The following is a 24831-nucleotide window of genomic DNA, read 5'->3' on the forward strand; positions in this document are numbered from 1 at the left end:
GTAGGCAGCGCAAACATTTACTCAAAACTCTCAGGGGATGCTTGATTAAATTACAATTAGGCCCCGCCCCTGGTGTCATATGATTGGGCGCTGAGATAAGGGGGCTGTCCTTTGTATAAATAGACACGCGCTCCACTATTTGACAGTCAAAACAAACGTAGTAGCCTACTGAACTGCACTTGATGTCAGCTTGTAGACACAGCATGTTATTCCACAGTGTTAAATATATTTTTTATTATTAGAATTAAGTAACCAGACGACCATTGCGCACATGCAAGCCCATCCTAGAAAGGAAGACATCCTAGAAGTGACCGAGGATGGATTCGCCTATGCAGGGTGCCTTCTGGATTCCCCTCGCGCTCTGCGCCCTGCTATTGTGGGGCTCCGTGTGTGCTCGTGAGCCGGTCTGTCAGGAGATATCTGTGCCATTGTGTAGAGGGATCGGCTATAACTACACCTACATGCCGAACCAATTCAACCACGACACCCAGGATGAAGCCGGACTTGAGGTGCACCAGTTCTGGCCCCTCGTGGAGATCCAGTGTTCCCCCGACCTGCGCTTCTTTCTTTGCAGTCTGTACACGCCCATTTGCCTTGAGGACTATAAGAAGCCTTTGCCGCCGTGCAGGAGTGTGTGCGAACGGGCGAAAGCGGGTTGCGCGCCGCTGATGAGGCAATACGGTTTCCCGTGGCCGGACCGTATGAGGTGCGATCTTCTACCCGTGCAGGGGGATTCAAACACTCTGTGCATGGACTACAACAGAACTGATGCTACAGCATCACCTGCTGCTGCAAAACCAACTAGTCGCCCGGGGAAGCCATACAAGCGGAAAAATAAAAGCAATCCTGGATCTTCTTCATGTGAACCGGAGTGTCACTGTCGCGCGCCTATGGTGACTGTGAGCAATGACCGCCATCCCTTGTATAACTGGGTCAAGACGGGCCAGATCCCCAATTGCGCCATGCCGTGCCACAACCCATATCTTTCTCAGGAGGAAAGGACCTTTGCCACATTTTGGATCGGGATTTGGTCGGTTTTGTGTTTCCTGTCAACGTTCGCCACCGTTGCCACTTTCCTTATTGACATTGAGAGGTTTAAATACCCCGAGCGCCCGATTATTTTCCTGTCCGCCTGCTATATGTTCGTGTCCGTGGGATACATCATCAGACTCATCGCGGGGCACGAAAGGGTCGCGTGCAACCAGGATCATGAGGTGGACCTTATCCACTATGAAACTAGGGGCCCCGCGCTTTGCACGCTTGTGTTTCTACTGATCTATTTTTTTGGGATGGCGAGCGCCATCTGGTGGGTGATTCTGACGTTTACATGGTTCCTCGCGGCAGGGATGAAATGGGGAAATGAAGCAATCGCGCGATTCTCGCCGTATTTTCATTTGGCCGCTTGGCTCATTCCGAGCGTGAAATCTATTGCCGTGCTCGCACTGAGTTCGGTGGACGGAGACTCGGTTGCGGGAATCTGCTACGTGGGCAACCAGAACTTGGATAATCTGCGAGGATTCGTGCTCGCGCCACTGGTGATTTATCTTTTTATCGGAACGATATTTTTATTCGCGGGCTTCGTGTCTATGTTTCGGATACGGAGCGTCATTAAACAAGGAGGAACGAAGACGGACAAACTCGAGAGATTGATGGTCCGTATCGGGGTGTTTACAGTGCTGTATACGGTCGTTGCCATGGTGATTGTGGCTTGTTACGTTTACGAACAGCACAACCGTGAAGCGTGGGAAAGAGCGTACGCGTGTAACTGCTCGTCGGAGAAAAAAGCCCTGAAACCTGACTACGCCGTGTTTATGCTCAAATACTTCATGTGCCTTGTGGTCGGGATCACGTCAGGCGCGTGGACGTGGTCCGGTAAAACTCTGGACTCTTGGCGAGTCCTGTGCACGCGCTGCTGCTGCAGTTGGGGTAGTAAAGGCACGAGCGGGTCAGTTTACAGTGACGCGAGCGCGGGACTGACATGGAGATCCGGCACAGCAAGTTCAGTTTTGTGCCCTCCAAAACAAATGCCACTGTCTCGAGTGTGATGATGACTACGGCATGGGAAATGCAGAACTTATCAAAAAGACTTTGCAAACTGACTGAGTGACTGTTGCTTTCCTGACAGATATGGAAGACGCATAATACCAGCGTTAGGTGAGACCAGGGCTAGTTGTCACTATTTAACACTAGTGTGAAAAGTTTTCACTGGACTGTTCTCTCTTCAATTAAACTAAATAGCCAACCAGTTATTAAAACTGTGTATCAGGTTATTACGAATGTGCCTTTAAAAGTGTTATACGGGTTTTTATATTTGTCTTATGTATTTATATTAAGATGTTATTGTTAAAACTGCACAGAATGTTTAACATTTATTTGAGATTGTGTCTATTTATCATTTACTTTTACAGAAAACTATTTTGACAATAAAACACTGTGTGAAATATTACTAAAGCATTTTTTTTTTATCATTATGTGTAATTCATGTTTACAGAGAGCTCTCTCACACTCACAAACACCTTGTAGGTCATGATGACCAGCACTACCAGTGGGCCATTGTGAGGTGTAGTCTAAACCATAAGGTCTAAACCCCACAGCTAGAAGGACACTGCCATTTATTGGTCATCATAAGAAATAACAGCTGGTGAATATTTGTTCAAAATATATCAAATTGCATTTATTTGAGAAATTATTTCTCAGTACAGGTACATGGCATAGATACAACTAAAATATTAAATAAAAATAAAAAAATATGCATTTTTTCATTATATTTGTATGAAATGGAGAATTTAAGGTACTTTTGATATTTGACGTTATTAATATGATTTATGAAAACATGCATGTGCTGATATAATTAATCTATAGGACTGTAATGAAAAAAAAAAAATCCAAATAGCCTATACAGATTAAAAATGCCACTTTTCAACTAGGTTCAACCCTTGGACTATAGTACAGATTTACTAATTAAAAAAGTAACTTTAACGTTTCTCATGCAGCTTCAAACTATGACAAAGTCCGAATTATTTCTTGAAGCTCTGTAACATTTATTTTGTCACTTATTTTTCAGTTTCACAAATGATCCCTGATTTTACAAAAACTCCTGGATAGAGCGGGTGAGTGAATGTGTTCTTGACCTTGTGGATGAGGGTCATTGTGTCAGAGATGCTGTAAAAGGACAGAATTCCTGCACTGTGATCCACATACACTCCTATTCTAGAAGATTTGGACCTTACATTGAAATTAGTCTTTTTGTAATTACTACAGAATAGATATTTGGAGCAAGAGCAGAACAATCTTCAGGACTGATCATTACATCCAAATTGATCACCCCGTCCCTTCCTGCTGATGCTATCACACTGATATATTCACCGCACCCTCACTCCACTCCACCTCCCAGTAACAGCGTCCACACACACTCTCTCTAAACAACACCTGAGGCCAAACATCAAATCTGTCCGGATAATCGGGATACGGCCGGACTGTGTGCTTCAGTTTCTCCTAGAAAGGCTGAGTTTTTTATTTGCTGTGTTTTGATCCTGAGTGGTCAAAAGATATAGCCTAATTCAAAAACAGCTCAAATTAATATAGGCTAGATTTAATTTTGTTCATATTTATTACAACATGTCACAGTGCAGGTACAGTGCCTGATATTTTGAGACAACTCAAAAATTCATAATAAATTAAATCTAGAGATTTATATTCAAAATTTTCATGTTTTTGATGTTTTTTATTATTATTATGTTTTGTCTAAGTGCAATGTAGGAAAATCATCTATCAATCGAAAAAGTGGCCTATATAATGAGAATGATTTAAAATCTTTCATAAAGCTATAAGGTGAAATGGACAATTTAAGTTACTTGTGATATATAATGTTAAAATAAAACCTCAAAATAATACAGCAGGTACTGATATAATGTTATTGTCATTATTTTTTTGCACTACAAATTAATATGTACACTACAATCAATGAACTGTTTTGATAAGACATAACTGTCATATGATTATGACATTTGTAAAAGCTCTTTATCATCTATACTTCTAGATGACACAGTTTCACTGATGATTCCTGATTTACGCCAAACCCCGGATAGAGCGGCTGAGTGAATGTGGTCTGGACTGTGTGGATGAGGGTCATTGTGTCAGAGACGCTGTAGAAGGACAGGATTCCTGCACTGTGATCCACATACACTCCTATTCTAGAGGAGCTGGAGGTTACAGGGAGTCCAGATTTTTTGTTATTGTGACTAAATATGCATCCAGAGCGAAAGCAAAATAATCTCCAGGACTGATTGTTACTTCCAAATTTACACTCATCACCCCGTCCCTTCCTGCTGATGCTCTTATATGACACTGATATTCCCACCGCACCCCCACTCCACTCCACCTCCCAGTAACAGCGTCCACACACACTCTCTCTACACAACACCTGAGGCCAAACATCAAATCTGTCCGGATGATCGGGATACAGTTGGATTGTGGCAGTGCAAGTAGCCATTCTGTTTTCCTCAGACAGATGGAGGCGTTTATGCACTGATTCAGAATCCAGAGTAAACTGATGCGAATCTGATGGAGATAAAACACAGATTGCATTTGTTGAAATACCTTCAAAGCATTAAGTGAAGCAACAATCAAAGATATAAATGTATGTAGGGACCCCTAAAATAAATATGCCTTTTGTTTGAAGTATTTTAATATATTCAAATTTGTGCTTTTCATTTTTTTGTTTTCAATATTATTTCAGTGTGATATAACTTTGAATGTAATTGAATGTATTGAATGTAAATGTACTGTTGCTGGCCAGTGATTGAGCATGATTACTTTGCGTCATAACGTGAGTTACGTGAAGGGGGAGGAGCATCGCACATGGCATGTGAAGACAGTAATTTGACTGCTGGTGAGAAGTGCGTCATTTTGGAGACTTAATATATTCTGTGTAATATAAGGCCCAAAGTGTAAAGAATCGACGGGTGGTTTATTATTTTTTTGGTTTTGCTAGTTGAAGTGTTTTGGTTTGTTTCTGTTATCTTCTTCGTGATCTTTGAGTTATAGTGCTGAGTCAAGACGTGCGTGACGAGGGCTTAACAGCTAGTGACATTCAAATTCATGGTCAATAACTGTGTCGAAGTTATTGGACGTTCGTGGTGGACTTCAAAACTCTTCCAGGACTGGAAAGATTGTGTAGCTTGTCGTCGTGGGACGTGGATCAACTGCATGAATCGGGTATCGGGACTACTCGTGTGAAACTGTTCGTATCGTGAGTGACTTCCCATTGCTTCTTTCGTCGGATGGACGTAAGTGAACTCTCATTTTCGGATCTGTTGAATGTGCAGGAGTACATTGAATTCTTCATTTGTGAATGTGCACCAACGAACTGGGCCCCAACGATAATGAACAACCGTATTTTTGACTGCGTCACTGACTCGTGTATTTTTTGACTGCGTCATTGACTCATAACTAATTTGCATACTGAAAAACCGTATGTTGTGAATCGTGGGTTTTTGTCAAGTGTTTAATTGTTTTGAAAGAAATTTGTTTTATTTTCCTTATTGCTCTGTTTCATGAGAAAAGTGTTTAGCTTATATCAAACAGGGTTTTGAATTTGTCAACTTTTAGGCTAGGCTGATTGAAGACGGTGTTTTAAACTAAAGTAGAAAAGGAAAAGGGAAAAAATGCAAGTGTAAAAAACAAACAAACATAAGAGAGACAAGGAACAGTTCTGAGACTGAACAGTTGATTTTGTATATTTTATTTACAAAAAGAATAAGTAATTTACATACCATTGGGTATAAGTGTTTATCTGTCTTCATATGAAAACAAAGGTGTTTCCTTGTTTTGTTGTGTTTTCCTTTTAAAGGGGGTTATTAGATTAATGTAAAATAAATAAATATTTGTTAGTTTTTTTCCCCTTAACATTTGCATTCTGGTATTTCTTTGGAGTTTGGAAAGTTAATTCATTTAAAAAGGTACTGATTTCTAGGAAACTATAAATAAGAATTGTTTAATTTATTATTTTAGTAAAAGTATTGTGTAATTGGTATAGGGAAAAATATACTTTACGTTAATTTCTTTTTATTTATTCAAAGGAAAATACCGGCCAAATTCACCATTCAACTGCCGGGAATCCAGGGTTTTCTTGTTTAGGAAATTTTAAATTAAATTGGTTGAAAAAAGGGTTACATGTAGAAACCAGATCACTGATGTATTCCACAAGTTTTCAAGTAAAATTATTTGATTAGAAGTTTAGTTAAAAAGTGTAAAGTGTAATTTTTTGGCCACAAGTGGAACAGAATTACAAAATAATGACTGCTTTCATAAACGCTCCCCTTGTCTGCCGTTGTTTGGAGTAGCTAATCTAAACCCCAAACTCAAGCAGCTATGACGGACCACTGCAATACTGTTTGGTGCTGATAGTGACAGAAATTACACTTCGCCTTTAGGTATATTGGTCTGTGTTTGCTTTATTTGTATTATTATTTATAACACTTACAGTGTAAGAAGTCCTCCCTTGTTCTGGGTTCAGTGATTTTGATGTATTTCGCTGCAGAAACAAACAGACATTTAAAGTGTGCAGATAAAAGTGTCCATAATATGTATTTATTTAATAAAAATAATGTATCAATTATTATTAACAATAATTTATTGTTATTAACAATTATTATTTTTATTGACATCCATGTACATTTTGTTGTACTCTGATTTATAAGGTGAGTCTGTTCTTTACCTCTACCAGATAACGTTTCTATCTCCTCTTTGCAGAAATTCTCAAATTTACTTCTTAACGCAGATACAGATCTTCTCGCATCATCATAAGTCAAGACAGAACGGACAGTGGTGCAGTCTGTAGGTGCAGGAGGGACGGAAACAGACTGGAATCTCTACATATACAAAAAGACAACAGACTTACAGGTAAATATGAATCACACAGTGTAAAGATTAAGTATTTTATTTGCTTACTTGCATGTCATGTGGCCATCAACAGACACAGAGAATCATATACATGTGATTATGCTGTTAAATTATTGAAATATTAGCTTAAATCTTTCAAGTCAATATTTTAGGTTACGGGGTTCAGCTGACAGAAAAATTTGGGAATACCCGATCTAATGCAATCTTGACAACATTCACACTGATCAGAACAACTGGCAGTTGTTCTCAGATTCATTAAATGAATGCAATTATTCATCTCAAATCAAATGTCAATGAAAGAGTCTGCTGTAATGAGCCGTAATAATAAAATCATTCTAAACCTGTAGGAAATGTATGTGATCATCTGTGTGTGAAAGCTGCTTCAGCTCAGCTTCTCTCCTCCTCAGATCATCAATCTCCTGCTCCAGTTGCTTCAAGAGTCCTTCAGCTCGACTCACTGCATCCTTTTCCTGATCTCTGATCATCTGTGTCACCTCAGATCGCATTTTCTTAATAGAGCGGATCAGTTCAGTGAAGATCCTCTTACTGTCCTCCACTGCAGCCTGTGCAGAGCGCTGTAAGGACACATACACACAGAGAACCACTAGAATCAGTCCATTCAATCTGACAGTTATTTTTCTCCTCTTTTCAATACTCACCTTGTGAGTCTGCACAGACTCTCTGAGCTCCTGGAGCTTTGTTTGCCTCTCTTGAATTCTCTTCTGTAATATTATTACTGTCTCTTCAACCCGTTTCTGTGAGGATGAGCAAATCATTGTAAACATTAGAAAACTTCAGTTTTCTCTCAACAGGACTTCAAAGATTTCATGTACTACATCTAGATATTTTTTTTACTGGAATTTATCTATTACATTCAATATTTTATGAAACAATTACATTTGTTCACCTTTCCATTGCTCTGATAAAGAAAAATAAACACACGGCAAATGACCCAGAGCCAGAACTAAAGTGCTAATAAAATACTATACTATGGCTACAGAGATGGAAACTCAAGTCTTTGACCTGATTCCCGATTTCTTTCTCTCTTCTTGACAGCATGAAACACCACACTTTACCATTCATTCATTCATTCCCTATCAATATGAGGTGCAGCAACACAAATTACAACAATTCATCTTTAATCACACCAAGCCAGCATTAGGTGCGTGTGTTAATCACCGTTTGGAAAAATGCTGTTATAAATGAATAATGGCAAGAACAGTATAGTCAAGTCTTAACAGTCTTAACATGTCATTTAATTTGAAAAGCAATCAATTAATCAATACAGAAGCTCTGGTTGCACATCTGTCAGAAACTTGCTGTCAATTTTCAGGAAGTACAAGTTTCAGTGTCCCTTTAATATTTCTTTTTACCTTTTCATGTTTTTTTTTTTCTTTTCTTTAATGTATTTGCTACCATATGCACAGAATATCCAAATTTACTATCTGGTCTATGTAATGGTAGAAGGCCAGAAAGAGCTTCCAGTTAGCGCTCCTGCCTCCCACGCCGGAGACCTCGGTTTGAATCCTGCTTGGAGCGGGGTGAGTAGGAGTGATTACTTTTGGTGCCGTGACCCTTGTGGGAGTGAGGTTTTGTGGGGTGAGTGTAACAGACATAGGCCAGTAAGAGCTGTGTGTGTAAACCTCACTCCCCTGGCCTCAAGAGGTGTGCTAGCGACTGCAGTCTTTAGCGTCCTTGTTAGTGGGAGTGGGTTGAGTAGGACCGGTTACACCTGTAATGGACAGACTCTTCCATACGCATCCCCCTGTCTGACTTATTACCACAGATCGGTTTGTTGGGTCGGGGTGTGTTATTATATTGACTTAACATAACACACAGATAGGAATGTTACTTTTTGTGTTGTTAACTCTGTGACGCTATACGCAGGGGTTTTGTTAGGCTAGTAGGCTACCCGTTGCTTGAGAACAACAGCAAGCGGCAAGGCGTTCCAAATGATGTGATGTCGATTTTAAGTAATAAGCTTCATAAATTTGAATAAATGAACAAGACCTTCTGTAGAAGTAATTAGTTTTAATATTTTGATACTTCAAAATTGATTTAGCCTCATACACTACTAATTATATATTTAGCTGAAAGAACTATTGCCTAAAATAGAACAAAAACTTGAGACTTTACAGGGACTTGTGAACATGTCTGGATACTAATAATAATTTACAATGATACAGTACTATACTGATATATAACGCAATTTAATGTATTAGGTTTAGCATAACAGCAAACAGAAGTTATATGCATTTTAAGTTCATACCTGTTTCTCTGTTCTCTCTGCTTCAGCTGAAACAGTATCGTGATTTTTGTGTTCATCCACCACACACATCAAACAAATAGATCGCTGGTCAGTACGACAGTAAATCTCCATCAGTCTGTCGTGTTTAGAGCAAATCATCTCCTGCAGTCGTACAGTGGCATCAGTCACTTTGTGTCGTTTCCTTGAACGAGATTCTTCATGACACTCAAAGTGACTTTGACAATATGATTCCAGACACATTAAACAGGACTTTACAGCTTTGCGTTTCCTTCCAGTACAGACGTCACACTCCACATCTCCAGGTCCAGGATAACTGAGAGCAGGACGAGCTGTTTGGACTTTTGTCTTCTTCAGTGTCTCCACCATTTCAGCCAGCATCACATTCTTGTTTAAAGCAGGTCTTGGAGTGAAGGTCTGTCTGCACTGAGGGCAGCTGTAAACTCTCTCCCGGTCCTCTTTATTCCAGCAGTCTGTAATGCAGCTCATACAGTAACTGTGTCCACAGGCGATGGTCACTGGATCCTTCAGTGGATCCAGACAGATTGAACAGCTGAACTGATCTTCTTCGGCCACTGAATTACTGGCTTCTGCCATTTCACTGCACGAACACAGGATACAGCCAGACAACGACTGAACAACACCTAAGTTTCAATTTCAATTTCTCTGAACTGAGCAGTGTTTCCTGTCTCGAGGCGTGTGCAAAAGAGGTGTGTTTTAATGGTGTGAATCACCTTTTGATCATGAAACATGGGAGTCTGACTGTTTTTCTCAGATCTTTAACTTGCGTTGCAATTAGCTTACGCCCGTTTCACACATACTCCGTTCGCAGTGCGTATGCGGTGCGTATTTTTTCCGTACCCATGTTAACAGGTTAGAGCTTTCACACTGCACGCGGTTGCAGTCCGTCGATAGTTGCGGTGCGTGTACACAGCACTGCAGAGATCGTTTCTGCACCGAGTCTATTTTTGCTGTGCTGCATGCAGTGAATTAAAGTGACAGCGCATGTTTCGTGGTCAAAATGAACACAGATTGACCTGACAATGTAGTAATTTCACCATAAATGCGATTAATTAAATAAAATGTACACTGTAAAAAGTTTAACTATTATTTACTCAATTTTATTGGTGAAACATTTTTACACTCAAAAAAATTGAGTAAATTTTAAAGCTGTGAAATCAATGAAATATACTGTATGAATTGAGTAAATGCAAGTAAAAAAAATAAGTAAATCTGAGTAACTGCATCTAGTACATTAACAAATAAAATTGAGTAGAAATAATTTAACATTTAAACATTAAAAAAACAATATTTATGAGTAATATTAACTGTTTTTATTAATGAGTAATATTAACTTTTTTATTTTCTCTAAACCTTTGTAAAATAGTACTCCAGACAACCACCATTATACATTACATTGGCCTTTATTTTCAATGAGTACAGCAATACAGCACATTTTAGACTGTTTTTTCATGTATACAATATTGCCTGCATTTAAACTGATTTAACAAGTAAAAATGAAATATTTAAACATTCAGGTAGCCTAATTCAAGTGTAATCAACCACTCTGTTATCCAATATCCACCGAATCTGCGCTGGTCCTCGTGCCGGAGACAGACTCGCGCTCTGCGGGTGAACTTTGAACTTCATACCGCCGTCCTGCGTTTCACTCACAGTCACTGTCTGAGGCACAGCCGAAATATACTGCGAGCGACTGACATAACCTGCCAATAAACAAAAAGTGATAGTTCTGAGGACATTTTATCATCCAAATGATAATAATTATATTCATTATCATTATGAAAGTCATATGTTTATGCAAAGCGTTTCAATCACGCAAAAAGACAAACGCGGCTCTCGTCTCGTTTAGGTGTCGAATTACGCCTCTGTATGTTGTTTTGCATTAAATATGATTTAAAGCACAGTAATGATTTTATAGATAAAATAAAACATACACCAACCTGAATTTCACAGTGAAAATGCACCAAATCTGCGACGCTGAGAAGAGAGCTGTTGTTCTGGAGACTGGAGAGTTCAAACCGCCACGCTCACTCCAACCGTCGAGTTTTCGTCACGTCAGAGGGTGGGGGAGGGGGAGGGGCATTGTTTTAATTGAGTAAACTTACTCAATTTTAAGAGCGTGTTAAATATATTAATAATATTGATTTGAATTAAGCAATTTTTTTGTTTCTTGAAACAGATCAGTTTAATTAAACATTCTCAAATATTTTGATAGAAATTTCACATATATATTAAGTATATTATAAAGAAATAATTGGTTAGTCAAATACTAAATTATTTTATTGAAAAAAACTTAAATATATCTGTAAATTTTAGCTAAAATTAACTGTTGGATTTTTACTCAATTATTTTGGTATGTTTAACTCAAACAATCAAGTAAACGATATACAGAGATTTTATTAAGTTAATAAAGTTAAAAATTTCTGTAATATTTACTAAGCCACAGAATAATTTTTTACAGTGTAGTAATCGCACCATAAATGTATTTAATTACTACTTTTTTCACTTTAAGACCGGGGTAAAGCCAGGAAAGCTACAATTTACCTCAACAAGGCGACATAATGAACAACTCATTCGTGGAGGTGGAAAAACAAGTTCTTTCTTTGTGACATGCAAGATTTATTGTAGCCTATTAAAATTATAAAGAAAAAGAAAATGCATGAGGGTCGGCTGTTTTGTCAATTTTAAGTTTTAATTTAAAATGTTTGCGATTTAATATAACTACATGGTTAAATATTTGACCACTTGCTTGAGCAACTTAATATAAGTAGAAGTAATGCATTGAATAATAGGCTGACGTAGGCTACGTTGTTTAAATTGTGTTTGAACGTGCATACGTCTAAAGAGTGTGTACAAAGAGAATCGCAATGCTGAGACGTTAAGACCGGGGTAAATCAAGGGAAAATACCATTTAGGGGAGACCGGGGACAGTTGTAACACGGGGTTAGTTGTAACACTACCAATTCCACCAATCAGGGATAAGATAGGAGTTATGTGGCAGTTTCAGTTTCCTCAGGCTTCCTTTACGATCGCACACGGAGGTTTTCAAGTCTGTGTTGCAATCTCTCCTGAAGCTACAGCAGAAAATCACATTTTTTGGTAAAAAGGTAAAAAAAAGTAAAAAACATAACAAAATAATATTTAGTTTAGTACTTCTACCGTTGTAGATAATGTTGTATGAGTTATATCAGGTCAAACTGTAGTTTCTATAGTAAAGAATGGTGTATCAACCTGGTCTATCAACATGGTGTAGCACCATGCTAATACAGTTAAACAATAGTGACAGTGGCGGGGTAGGTTGTAACACGTGTTTTGAAAGTGACCTTAATTTTTACTGGACCTTTTATGCAAACTCAATTTAATTTGTAAATGATAAATAACATATTTAAAATCAGGTCAAAGTTAAATAAATACCAACACATACACTGCAAAAAAAAAAATTCTTACTTAGTATTTTTGTCTTGTTTCCAGTCCAAATATAAAAAAATTCTTAAATCAAGATGCAGTTTGCCTATCAACTCGCGGTGGAATACAGCATCCACAAACCTGGGATGAGAAGAACACACACAATATGCACACACATTCCCCATATTCACACATATTTTATTGATTTAAAATAAAAATGTTGTTAATAAAAACCATTAGTTTTTGTGCATTTTGTCTGTTACAACTTACCCCAGTATGTGTTACAACCTACCCCAGTAGGGGTAGGTTGTAACAAAGGACCACCTTGTATTCATGATCATCTCACAAAGTCTGTGATATATTTGAAGAAATGTAAATTGTTGCCATTTGTAGTAGACAAATATGGGTACTTTGCCTAAAAGTTTCAGACGTGTAGCTAAAAAAAAGAGGTCGTTTTAGGTGCTGAAGAAAAAAGTGTTACAACCGTCCCCGGTCTCCCCCTACTTCAACAAGGCAAAATAATGAACAACACTCGTCTCATTTACTCTCACCGCCTTCAAACAACACGAGCGCTGTATTGCTCTCTCTCCCTCGCGCATATAGTAAAAGGTCGGAAGACCGGTTGTGTTTTATAGACAATTTTGCATATAAATGACTATTTATAGGGCTTGAATTACAACCTGAAACTGCATGCGCGGGTAAAACTGCTGGGGTGAAACTGTGGCTCTGCGGCTCTGCAGACAGATATTATTGGGACAGATGGGGAAAAATGGAAGCGTCAACAACGGCAAGTACAAGTAGGCCTACAGTTGTTTGTAGTCATTTGTGCTAGACAGTGCCAGTCTGTTGTTGGCGTAATAAAGACCCTATAAAGAACACTCCTCCTTTGTTCTCCCTCCATCTGATGCATCTCAGGCAATTATAGAGTAATTAAGAAAAAAAAATGTAACTAGTAATATAACTAGTAATATAACTAGTTACTTTCTCCAGGGAGTAATAAAGTAAAGTAAGGCATTACTATTTTTGAGAGTAATATGTAATATATTACTTTTTTGAGTAACTAGCCCCAACACTGGTTATAAACAGTGATGTAATAGTCTTGCATATAAGTTCACCCCAAAATGGGCCAGTATAGTATTTACACATTATCACTTAACTTTTGCTGCTTGACTTCACAGAAAAAAGGATCATTATAAAATTAATATTAGCCACAGAAGAGGTGCAGTTTTTGTAATTAATTCTGGCTTTTAATTATTTATTAATACTAAATAATTATGAATTTTGAGTGACTATTCCTTAGTCCATCCACATATGAAAATTGGACGACTATTCAAGGGATCACTGCAACAATGTCTTTACTGGGCGCAGGGCCATAGGCTACGCAGGGTTTTATAAAAACCGAGGTCCCAAAAATTATTTTGCTAGGGGGGTTCGGGGGCATGCCCCCTTGAGAAAATATAGATTTTCCTGATATCGACATGTGCATTTTAAGGTGTTTTGAAGGCCAAAATAAATGGACAACAGTAGCTTTAAAAGCATGTCAGTGGGCAGTAGCATGAAGTATTTTATCAGATATTTTTAAACATGAGAATCAGTTTAAATGTCGCAATGAATGATCCACACTACAAAATGGAAATGCAGAATGTTTATGCTTATTGTTGACAATACAAAATAACATATTCGAAACGGGAATGGCCTTAAATAAGAAATGGTTCAAGGATTATTTTGCAGATGTTACATTTCAAACAAACGCCAATGCAATGAGCAATTTATATGAGTATTAAAGATCAGTTTAAGCTACTTTTTCTTTCCTAAATTAATCAATGTTTTTGGACTAATATGTTCATTTAATCAATGGTTCAATTGCTCATTCATAAAGACAGTCACTTGTGCCACCTTCTGGCTTGATGCAAGTTGCGCAAACACGGACAAGCGGAGTGATACAAACAGTGAAAAGTCTAAGTGCTGATACTGGGGAAATATTCAAATACATTCGAGGTAACGTTATACATTGTATTTATAATAATAATGGCAATATATTTAATATGGTGCTTGTGTTGTTAAATTGAGCTTATAGTTTCCACTGTCTTTGATCAAACTGTTTATTTCTGTCGATCATTTAAAACTTCGATCGAAAAACAGCTGTTCAGTTTAGCTACTTGTATTATCGTTAACTCAAGCGTGAAGCGTCGCGTTGTGATTCGCGCTCGGCTCGCGCTTCTAACATAAATCCCGCTTTAAGTTTTAATTTAAAATGTAGGCTATGCGAAGTAGCCTACATGGTAAAATATTTTACCACTTGCTTGAGCAACTTAATATATAATAATTATATAGAAGTAGCCTAATGCATTTAATAATATGTTGTTTAAATTGTGTTTAAACGTGAATACGTCTATTAAATGTGTACAATGTGTACAAAGAGAATCACAATGCTGAAAAAAAAACTTTTTTTAAATAAAAGTTGCTGAAAACTTCTGGATTTGAAATACAAATAATGAGTATGTATTTGTGGTACAGCCTACAGCAGCGGATCAGTTACGCACTGCAAACGCAGCATATGTGAAAGCACTATTGCGCGTGCTGCTCCTGCACTGCATACGCACCGCATACGCACTGCACACGGAGTATGTGTGAAACGGGCGTTAGTATAAATATAGGCTACTTATGTAGCAACCTGAATTCAATACGAGAATCAGCAGATCCACAAACAACTTAAAATTTTCAGTGCAAGTATAAAGAATTATATAGCTTACAATAAGTCCTTATAGGTTTCTATCGATCTGATACCAAAGCGTTCTATCTATCTGATACCTTCTGCGTTTGAGAAATTGAAAGTAGCTCACCAGTTTGTGAAAATACACAGCCAAAAAAAGTGTTTTTTTAATGCCTGTACTAGTTGAGCCAGTATTTACATATGGATAAGAAATGTCATTATTTTAGTAATATAATATAAAATCATACAATAAAACAACAAAATTGTTTTAATTGTGATCCATTTAACTACTGTATGGTAAACACACACACACACACACACACACACACACACACACACACACACACACACACACACACACAACACACACACACACACACACACACACACACACACACACACACACACACACACACACACACAAAACATTTAACTAGGACAAAACATTTAACTAGTTTTTTTTTTGGCTACCTCATTTTCTTGAAAAAAACAAAACAAAACAAAAAAAAACAGTACAATAGTGTCATCAAATGTGTTGATATTTTTATTGCGTCATTTTGCAACATTTTGGTGCTAGTTTCTGATTGGCCAACTACAGCAACCCAGTCAATGACATTTATAAAATAACGTTTTAATGAAAAACAACGTCCTTGGTATCAAAGTAATTTTGCAATCTATTTTATCTTGTTGAAGCATTCTGTAAAATACTGTAATATTTTTAAGGTCTGTTGTCAGCAGTAGTTTAACTGTATTTAACAAATTCTAAAGACATCTGTGTAAATTGCAGATATTTAAAAAAAATAAGAGTTCAGTGATTTGAAGTATATACTGTAAGCAACAAAGTAATCCATTTATAATTCATTAATAAAAAAAATAAAAATAAATAAATGAAAAAAAAAACTCTTGGGGTGTCCAGTAGTTTGTAATGCAGCTCATTCAGTTATGGTGTCCACAGGGGACGGTCACTGTATCCCTCAATAGATCCATAGGGCAGTTTTTATTTATTGATTGAGCTTTTATACATTTTGTGGTAAATCAGTGTCTGGATTCAACCATCCCTTTTATCATGATTAAACCAGTAATATGACATAGAATCTCTTAAGATGACAGTTTCATCGTTGATCCTAAACTGATCCCAAACCCCGGATAGAGCGGCTGAGTGAATGTGGTCTGGATTCTGTGGATGAGGGTCATTGTGTCAGAGACGCTGTAGAAGGACAGAATTCCTGCTCTGTGATCCACATACACTCCTATTCTAGAAGAGCTGGAGATTACAGGGAGTTTAATTTCTTTCTGATTGTGTCTGAATGCACACCTGGAGTCAGAGCAAGACAATCTCCAGGACTGATCATTAAATCCAAAGACACAATCATCACCATCTCCCTTTCTACTGATGCTCTTATATGACACTGATATTCCCACCCCAGCCGTCCCACTCCACTCCACCTCCCAGTAACAGCGTCCACACACACTCTCTCTACACAACACCTGAGAAAAATAATGAAATCTGTCTGGATGAACAGGGTACAGCTGGTCAGTCCCAATAAAAGTAGCCACTTTGTTGCCTTCAGAAAGACAGAGGTATTTATGTGCAGTGTTCGAATCCAAGGTGAGTTGACGGCAATCTGAACGGGGCAAAACATTACACTAAAAAGTTGCACAAGTAATCAGACTTATTCAAATTCAGACTAACAACTGATTTATACTTCTTGAGAATTCATAAATGTCTGAAAGCATGTGTATTTTTATTAGTAACACTTACATTGCAAGAAGTCATCTCTGGACGTGGGTTCATTGGTGGTAACAATCTCAATGTATGTCACTAATGAAACCAAAAGACAGTGTAATTCGCACAATATTAATAACACAATATTAACTCAGTCCCATTAATAATGTTCTCTCAGTTTGTTTTTGTAGTTATTATGATACATCAATCATTTAAAGTGAACAAATTCTTAGTACTTTACCTCTACCAGATATATTAATTATGTCCTCATTGCAGAGGTCCTCAAGTCTCTCTTTTAGCATAGACACAGATTTTCCTATATCATCATAAGAGAGGAGAGAACTGACATTGATGCTCTTTGTGGATGCAGGAGGAACAGAGAGAGACTGGAAACTCTACAAAGGGACAAAAACATACCAGAATTGAATAAGTAAAGCTTTCCAGTGTTCAATGACTTTTTAAAAATGGTTTATATGAGAGGCTGACAGCTTCTCTGTTGAGAGAAATCAGTATATATTTAGGCCTGTCACGATAACAAATTTTGCTGGACGATAAATTGTCCAAGAAATTATCGCGATAAACGATAATATTGTCGTTCTGAGACCATTTTCATTTAATATAATTATAATGGCATAATAATGCAGGTACACCTTTTCAACGATCTATAAACTTTTATTTCTAAAGAATATTAAACATTGAAAACGGAAAACATTTTAAATATCCAAAAAAATGAACAAAACAACCAAAAACAATGAAAGCAATGGACTCTTAGTGTCTGTTAACAAAATAAATGTCTGTTAATATATACAGATCTGCTATGGAATCACATTTATACTTGCAAGACAACTAGGTTTTACAATCCAAGATGGCCGCCACCAGTTGAGTTCTTTTGTTTGTGTGCATGTGCTGAGTTACTCTTCATGTGTTTTTATGTTCCTGGCTTTTGTAATATCTAACCAAGGAAAGTAAATTTCTTCCGGGAAACTCAAGTTTATTGAGTGTCTTCTTATGGTATCGCATGGTGCCTTGTTGTACTTGGATCTGTCTTAGAAGGAGAGTGATTACTGCCACCGGCCTGCTGAAAATTTGATCTGCTGAAGATCCAGGGGAATTTGAAATCTACTCTGTCTTCTGGATGGTCTGGGCTCGGTTTGTTCCCCATGCCTGGATGGTAGTGATGTGAAAATAACAATAACTTGGATTTAGCGTGCCCATGCTCTTCCTGCAAGGATCACGGATGCTGTATGCTGGTTAACACATTGCATCTGTGAAGCGTCTCATGATGAATTAAACCATAACAAGTTTCACGGATCACCGAAAAGCTTGCGTGTTGGTCAAAATATTTGGACAAGCGAAAGTGTCTCAAGATTGTTCTACAAGACTTACAAAATTCTGCAGTGAGCCCTTGGAACCTTTTGTCTGCTCAGCCTGTTTTATGAAAGCAAAATGCATCTTTTACTATTTTTACTACTCACAGCATTTAATGATGGATTTAAGTCCCGGCCAACCTCATTTATTGATGAGCAAAATCGGGTGAGTACATTCCAAATATCTCACTCCTCAACTAAGGAGGCATGCCGTTATCACCAGTCTATCCATCCTGCACAACAACAAATACTTTATAATCATCTACTACAAATGAATCCCTCGTTACACTTGCTAATAATGAACTTTTTAAATAACTACTCTACTGTGCAACATGGACCTTCATCACACTTGTCAGCCAGTGATTGTGATGAAAAACATACAGTGAAATCTATTGTCTTACTACTTTTGCTGTTATCTGGGAACGTACAGCCAAATCCTGGGCCTGACTCACTACAAATTATATATTCCCCATGCGACTTCAAAAACAGATCCGGTCTTGGAATTATGCATTTTAATGTTAGAAGTCTTCTTCCAAAAATGGACATATTAAGACTGTGGGTTGATGCAACGGATATGGACATCATGGTCTTATCAGAAACTTGGTTAAAATCTACAGTAACAGATAATATGATTGCTATTGAGGGCTATAATATTTTCAGAGCAGATCGTCCAGGTAAGGGGGGCGGAGTTGCTATATACGTTAAATCAAAATTCTTAAGCTCAGTGACATTGTCAGTAAGTAGAGTCAAACAATTTGATTTACTGGCATTGAAAGTAAATTTATACAAGGATACATACCTCACTGTTGTTGGCTGCTACAGGCCACCCTCCGCCACAAAAGAAACTATTTTCTCTCTTCATGATGTATTACTCAACTTTAATGACTCTGAAGTAATTCTAATGGGTGACCTAAATTGGGATTGGCTTTCCCCTGCCTCTGAGAATATTAAAGACCTATTTGTCTCTTTGAATCTCACACAACTTATTGACACCCCAACTCGTATTAACCCGAGAGATCATAGCAAATCAACGCTGTTGGATGTCATTTTTACAAATATCATGCCATATAAATACACATCGACTGCTGTTTTTTGCAATGATGTCAGTGATCACTGTGCGATTGCTTGTATAAGAGACACAAAATTACCTAAACATAAATCTCGTTATGTTTTTAAAAGGTGTTTTAAACGTTTTAATGAACAGGCTTTTATTCAAGATCTGTACAACTGTAATTTGGAGACTGTCTGTTTGATACCTGATGTGGAACATGCTTGGGAATATTTTCATAATGCCTTTTCAGCTATTTGTAATAAGCATGCTCCTGTAAAGAAATTTAGGATTAGCGGGAGGAATAACCCATGGTTTACTGAAGAGTTAAGCTTTATGATCAGAGAAAGAAATGTTGCATGGGTTAAAGCTCAAGCCACAAATTCTACTGCTGACTGGACTGCTTTTAGAACTTTAAGAAATAAATGCACAAGCATGACCAGAAAAGCAAAATCAGATTACTATCTAAAAAATTTGTCTGAAAATCTTAATAACCCCTCTAAATTCTGGAAGCAAATTAAGTCTCTGTCTGGTTCCAATTCTTTTTCAGGTCTTCCACAACATATTTTTGTAAACTCAGTTGAAATTAAAAACAAAATTGACATAATTCGACATTTTAATAATCACTTTGTATCAGCTGGTTGTACTTCTAATGAGTCTAAATCAAGTTATCATTGCTCTGACTCTAGCACTGAAGCACTACCGGAAACTTTTGTTTTTAGACCTATTTTAAAAGAGGATGTCTGTATTGCTCTTAAAGCTATTGACTCAAAAAAATCAATAGGACCAGACAACCTAGAACCTTTCTTATTGAAGATTGCAGCTGAAATTATAGCTAAGCCTATAGCATACATTTTTAATTGTAGTCTGCAAACAAATTTAATTCCCAAATTATGGAAAGCAGCCTACGTAATTCCCTTGCTAAAGGGTGGCGACCCTTCAGATCTTCATAATTATAGACCAATTTCCAAACTTTCTATTCTTGCAAAAATTTTGGAAGCTCAAGTAAACTGTCAATTAAAAGAATATTTGGCAGAGCATGACATTTTAACTGATGTACAGTCAGGTTTTAGAGCAGGTCACAGCACTGTTACAGCAACTTTGTTGCTATTAAATGACATTATAAATGCCTTGGACAAAAAGCAACATTGCGCTGCCTTATTTGTGGATCTGTCCAAGGCATTTGACTCTGTTGACCATGAGTTATTGCTAAATAGATTACGTAATATTGGAATAGGAAACACAGCTATTAATTGGTTCAAAAATTATCTTATAGAACGAACGCAATGTGTTTCTATAGATGGTCTTAAATCAGACTTTTTAGAGATTTCCAAGGGTGTTCCTCAAGGTTCGATCTTAGCCCCTATTTTATTCTCTATATTTATAAATAATATTGGAAAGGATGTGCAAACTGCTAAACTGCACCTTTACGCAGATGATACTGTGATATATTCAGTCGCCCCTTCATTGAGCCAAGCCATAAATTACCTTCAATTAGCCTTTAAACAGCTCCAAGTCTCACTACATGGCCTTAAGTTAGTGCTAAATACTAAGAAAACCAAATTTATGACGTTTTCAAGGGCACATTCCCAATCCCCAGATAATATAACTATTAACACACTAAATGGGGACTTAATTGAAAATGTTACATCATACAAGTATTTAGGTTTTTGGCTGGACAACAAACTTTCTTTTAAAGTTCATGTTGAAAAGCTTGTAAAAAAACTGAAAGTAAGACTGGGGTTTTTTTTTAGGAATAAGGCTTGCTTTAACCTGTTAGATAGAAAAAAACTTGTGCAGGCTACTTTTTTGAGTGTTTTGGACTATGGTGATGTTGTCTACATGCATGCTGCCTCTAGTACTCTCCACTTTTTAGATTCTGTGTATCACAGTGCTCTGCGCTTTATAACTAACTCTGGTTCCCGTACTCATCATTGTACGTTGTATGAACTGATTGGTTGGCCATCACTAAGTCTACGTAGACAACTTCATTTGCATATTTTTCTATACAAGGCCATGTTAGGTAAATTGCCGACATATTTATGTAATCTTCTTAAGAAGAATTCCAGCAGTTTTCATCTCCGTTCCACCAGGTGGCTCTCTTACCAGGTTCCAAGGGTTTTTACTGAGCTGGGGAGGAAAGCCTTCTCTTACTTTGCGCCATGGTCTTGGAATAATCTGCAAAACTTGCTACATCTAAATGATTTAGTCCCATTAAATGAATTCAAGACCATGTTAAAATGCCATATAACTCAAAAATGTAACTGCCATTTGTGACCTGTTCCTTTTTATGTGATGCTTGTTTGGTTGTTTTGACTATGTTGTATTTGTATTTAAATTGTAACTGGTGTGCCGTCTTGGCCAGGTCTCCCTCGAAAAAGAGATTCTATCTCAAGGGACTTCCTGGTTAAATAAAGGTTAAATAAAAAATAAAATAAATAAAATAAAAAAATAAATATAAAATGAAACAAAATTGCACTTCAAAAAATATTAAACATTAGGCTTTAGACATTATTAAATGGTGATACATTCCATAACAGGCAAAACTGACAGTTAGGACCTTTGTAAACAAATAAAAAAAAGCCTCAACAAGCCATATCGCACAATTTTGCACTGTTACTTTGTCCTCCTGTTACTTTGTCAAGTGATTGTGTACTGTCGGGAAGACGGAGACGCACTTTATTGCGTGTGTATGCTACGCACTGAAAATACTTGGTTAGGATTAGGGGTGAGGAGTGCGTGCGTATTACACGCCATAAAGAGCGTATCATATGCACGCAAAAACTATTTTTGGCGTATAAATGGCACGAGAAATAACATTCGTGGTATAGATATGCATTTTCATGTGATCGGGCTCGCTGTCGCAACTCACAACTAGCGTCTTCTCTCTCTCCCGGCAGTAGCCGCAAACAGTCCCGCCTTTCCCACACAAAGACCATGTGACTGACAAGTGCCGCGCCGCCGCCTCCCCACACAAAGACCATGCAACTGACAACAAGAGGGTTCACTCCTCCTATACGCTAAAGAACCGAGAGTGGTCATCCAGTCTCTTTGGTAGAGAGAGAGAGAGACGAGGAAAACAAACAAGCATGCAAATGGAATTATCGCGGCCGGAAAAATTATCGAGCTCATTTTTTTTATCGTGCGATTAATCGACTTATCGACTATCGCGACAGGCCTATATATATTAAACATACATACACAACACACAACTTACCTCATTCATGACACCATTCCTGTCAAAATAACAACTGCTTACAACCTAATACTTCAGTTTAGGTTTTAAAGGTTATGCCATTTAGGGTCAATTAAAGGTTATGTTTTAATGACCTCCCTGTAGTAATATCATCCTAAAGTTCACATTTTTCATATCTCAGTTACCTGAAGGAAATGTATGTGATCATCTGTGTGTAAAAGTTGCTTCAGCTCAGCTTCTCTCCTCCTCAGATCATCAATCTCCAGCTCCAGTCGCTTCAAGAGTCCTTCAGCTCGACTCACTGCATCCTTTTCCTGATCTCTGATCATCCGTGTCACCTCAGATCGGCTTCTCTCAATGGAGCGGATCAGTTCAGTAAAGATCCTCTCACTGTCCTCCACTGCAGCCTGTGCAGAGCGCTGTTAGGACACACAGACAATCAGACCTTTCACTCATGTGCTTCAGTGGGACTGCAAGTGTCCCAACACTTGGCCTCGCAATGATGTAATGACTGAAATCCTTACTGCAACTGGAAACATTTCACATTAAAAATTAAAACTCACCCGATGTGTCTTCACAGCCTCTTTCAGCTCCTGAAGCTCCTTCTCTCTTTCCTGAATTCTCTGCTGGAACTTTCTTTGAATGTCACCTAAGGCTTTCTGTAACAGATAACAGTAAACATCAGCAATCCTCCTTAGAGGAATAGTTCATCCAAAATGAAAATTCTGCCATCATTTACTTCACAAATTGTTTTGTAAAATATCCTAGACATTATTTTCTGTATAATAAAAGTGAAAAGGACTAAATCCATGCTGATTTTTCTGCATCTTCTAATGTCATCCAATAACTTTGTGATTTTAGGTCATGATTCACTGATACTCTTCCTCTTCTCTAACACTCTGAAATGAACTAAATTGGTACAGGTCAGCATATAAAATTTAATGGCATTTAATAGCAAACAGCAATGGCTCTTGCATATCTGAAATTTTCATCCATTTCAGATTGTTGGAGAAGAGGAAGATTATCAGTGAAACAACTTATATTTTGGTATTTTCTACATACAAGCTATAGCTCAGTAAGATTGTAACATAGCACATATATATTCAAAAAACACAGAAGGTATCACTACGATGAAGTGTCTGGTTCCTCTTTATATGACGTGCATTTTTTGGTAAACTCTTAATGTATTGCATCATGAACATACATTTACACACCACATATACAGTAGCCTATGTGCTTCTCCTACCTGTTTCTCAGCCATCTCTGCTTTAATTGAAATAGTGAGGTGATTTTTGTGTTCATCCATCATACACATCAAACAAATACATCGCTGGTCAGTGCGACAGTAAACCTCCAGAAGTCTGTCATGTTGAGAGCAGATCATCTCCTGCAGTCGTCCAGTGGCATTAATCAAATTGTGTTTTTTATCTTTAAAGAAACTGTCATGTTGTTCAAGGTGACTTTGACAGTAAGAGTTCAAACACATCATACAGGACTTTACAGCTTTGCGTTTCCTTCCAGTACAGACGTCACACTCCACATCTCCAGGTCCAGGATAACTGAGAGCAGGACGAGCTGTTTGGACTTTTGTCTTCTTCAGTGTCTCCACCATTTCAGCAAACACCACATTCTTGTTTAAAACAGGTCTTGGAGTGAAGGTCTGTCTGCACTGAGGACAGCTGTAAACTCTCTTCTGATCATCTTTATTCCAGCAGTCTGTAATGCAGCTCATACAGTAACTGTGTCCACAGGGGATCGTCACTGGATCCTTCAGTAGATCCAGACAGATTGAACAGCTGAACTGATCCCGAGCCACTGAAATACGGGCTTCTGCCATTACACTACACGAACAAAGGATACAGCCAGACAACGACTGAACAACACTTAAGTTTCTTTTTCTCTCCACTGAGAAGTGTTTCCGGTCTTGAGACGTGTGCAAAACAGGTGTGTTTGTAAGGTGTGACTCACCTCTTGATAAGAACCAATCTGTCTTGCAATAAGCATAACAACTAGGCCTATTATGTAGCCTATTAAATAGCCTACAGTAGGCTATTCAGAAGATCCGCACAGACAGCTGCACAGACAACTTTCCACTGCATGTAGCTTACGCAAATGGTAATATACAAGAAGTCCTTAAATTGCTCTTCATCTTATACCGAAGCGTTTCATCGTTCTGCGTTGAGAAA

General features: G+C 37.8%; 2 protein-coding genes across 2 annotated transcripts; one reads left to right on the forward strand and one right to left on the reverse strand.

Moving 5' to 3' along the window:
* Positions 1 to 317: 317 nt before the first annotated feature.
* Positions 318 to 2045, forward strand: fzd8b (frizzled class receptor 8b; the record flags this gene model as incomplete). The annotated part of the gene is made up of 1 exon (XM_081375228.1): positions 318 to 2045. One exon carries the CDS (start codon positions 318 to 320, stop codon positions 2043 to 2045), a length of 1728 nt encoding a protein of 575 aa, XP_081231354.1.
* A 615-nt stretch (positions 2046 to 2660) lies between these two features.
* LOC308696702 (uncharacterized protein) lies at positions 2661 to 24728 on the reverse strand. The gene is made up of 14 exons (XM_081375596.1): positions 24614 to 24728; positions 23892 to 24486; positions 23209 to 23304; positions 22831 to 23064; positions 17276 to 17429; positions 17071 to 17130; positions 16417 to 16933; positions 12724 to 12736; positions 9173 to 9802; positions 7563 to 7658; positions 7245 to 7478; positions 6719 to 6872; positions 6485 to 6535; positions 2661 to 4560 (listed from the first exon to the last, which is right to left on the reverse strand). Exons 2-14 carry the CDS (start codon positions 24480 to 24482, stop codon positions 4028 to 4030), a joined length of 3363 nt encoding a protein of 1120 aa, XP_081231722.1. The 5' UTR covers positions 24483 to 24486; positions 24614 to 24728; the 3' UTR covers positions 2661 to 4027.
* Positions 24729 to 24831: the final 103 nt, after the last annotated feature.

Source organism: Scardinius erythrophthalmus, assembly GCF_964197995.2.
Source record: "Scardinius erythrophthalmus genome assembly, chromosome: 9".
NCBI classification, from domain to species: Eukaryota; Metazoa; Chordata; class Actinopteri; order Cypriniformes; family Leuciscidae; genus Scardinius; species Scardinius erythrophthalmus.

Bases quoted from the DNA above. Each gene is read 5' to 3' on its own strand.
- LOC308696702 (XM_081375596.1), bottom strand. From the start codon at position 24,482: ATGGCAGAAGCCCGTATTTCAGTGGCTCGGGATCAGTTCAGCTGTTCA. The intron at 17,430-22,830 runs GTAACTGAGATA...GTCCCTTTGTAG, and splicing joins ATCACATACATTTCCTTCAG to AGTTTCCAGTCTCTCTCTGT. The intron at 7,479-7,562 runs GTGAGTATTGAA...GTGTCCTTACAG, and splicing joins AGTCTGTGCAGACTCACAAG to CGCTCTGCACAGGCTGCAGT.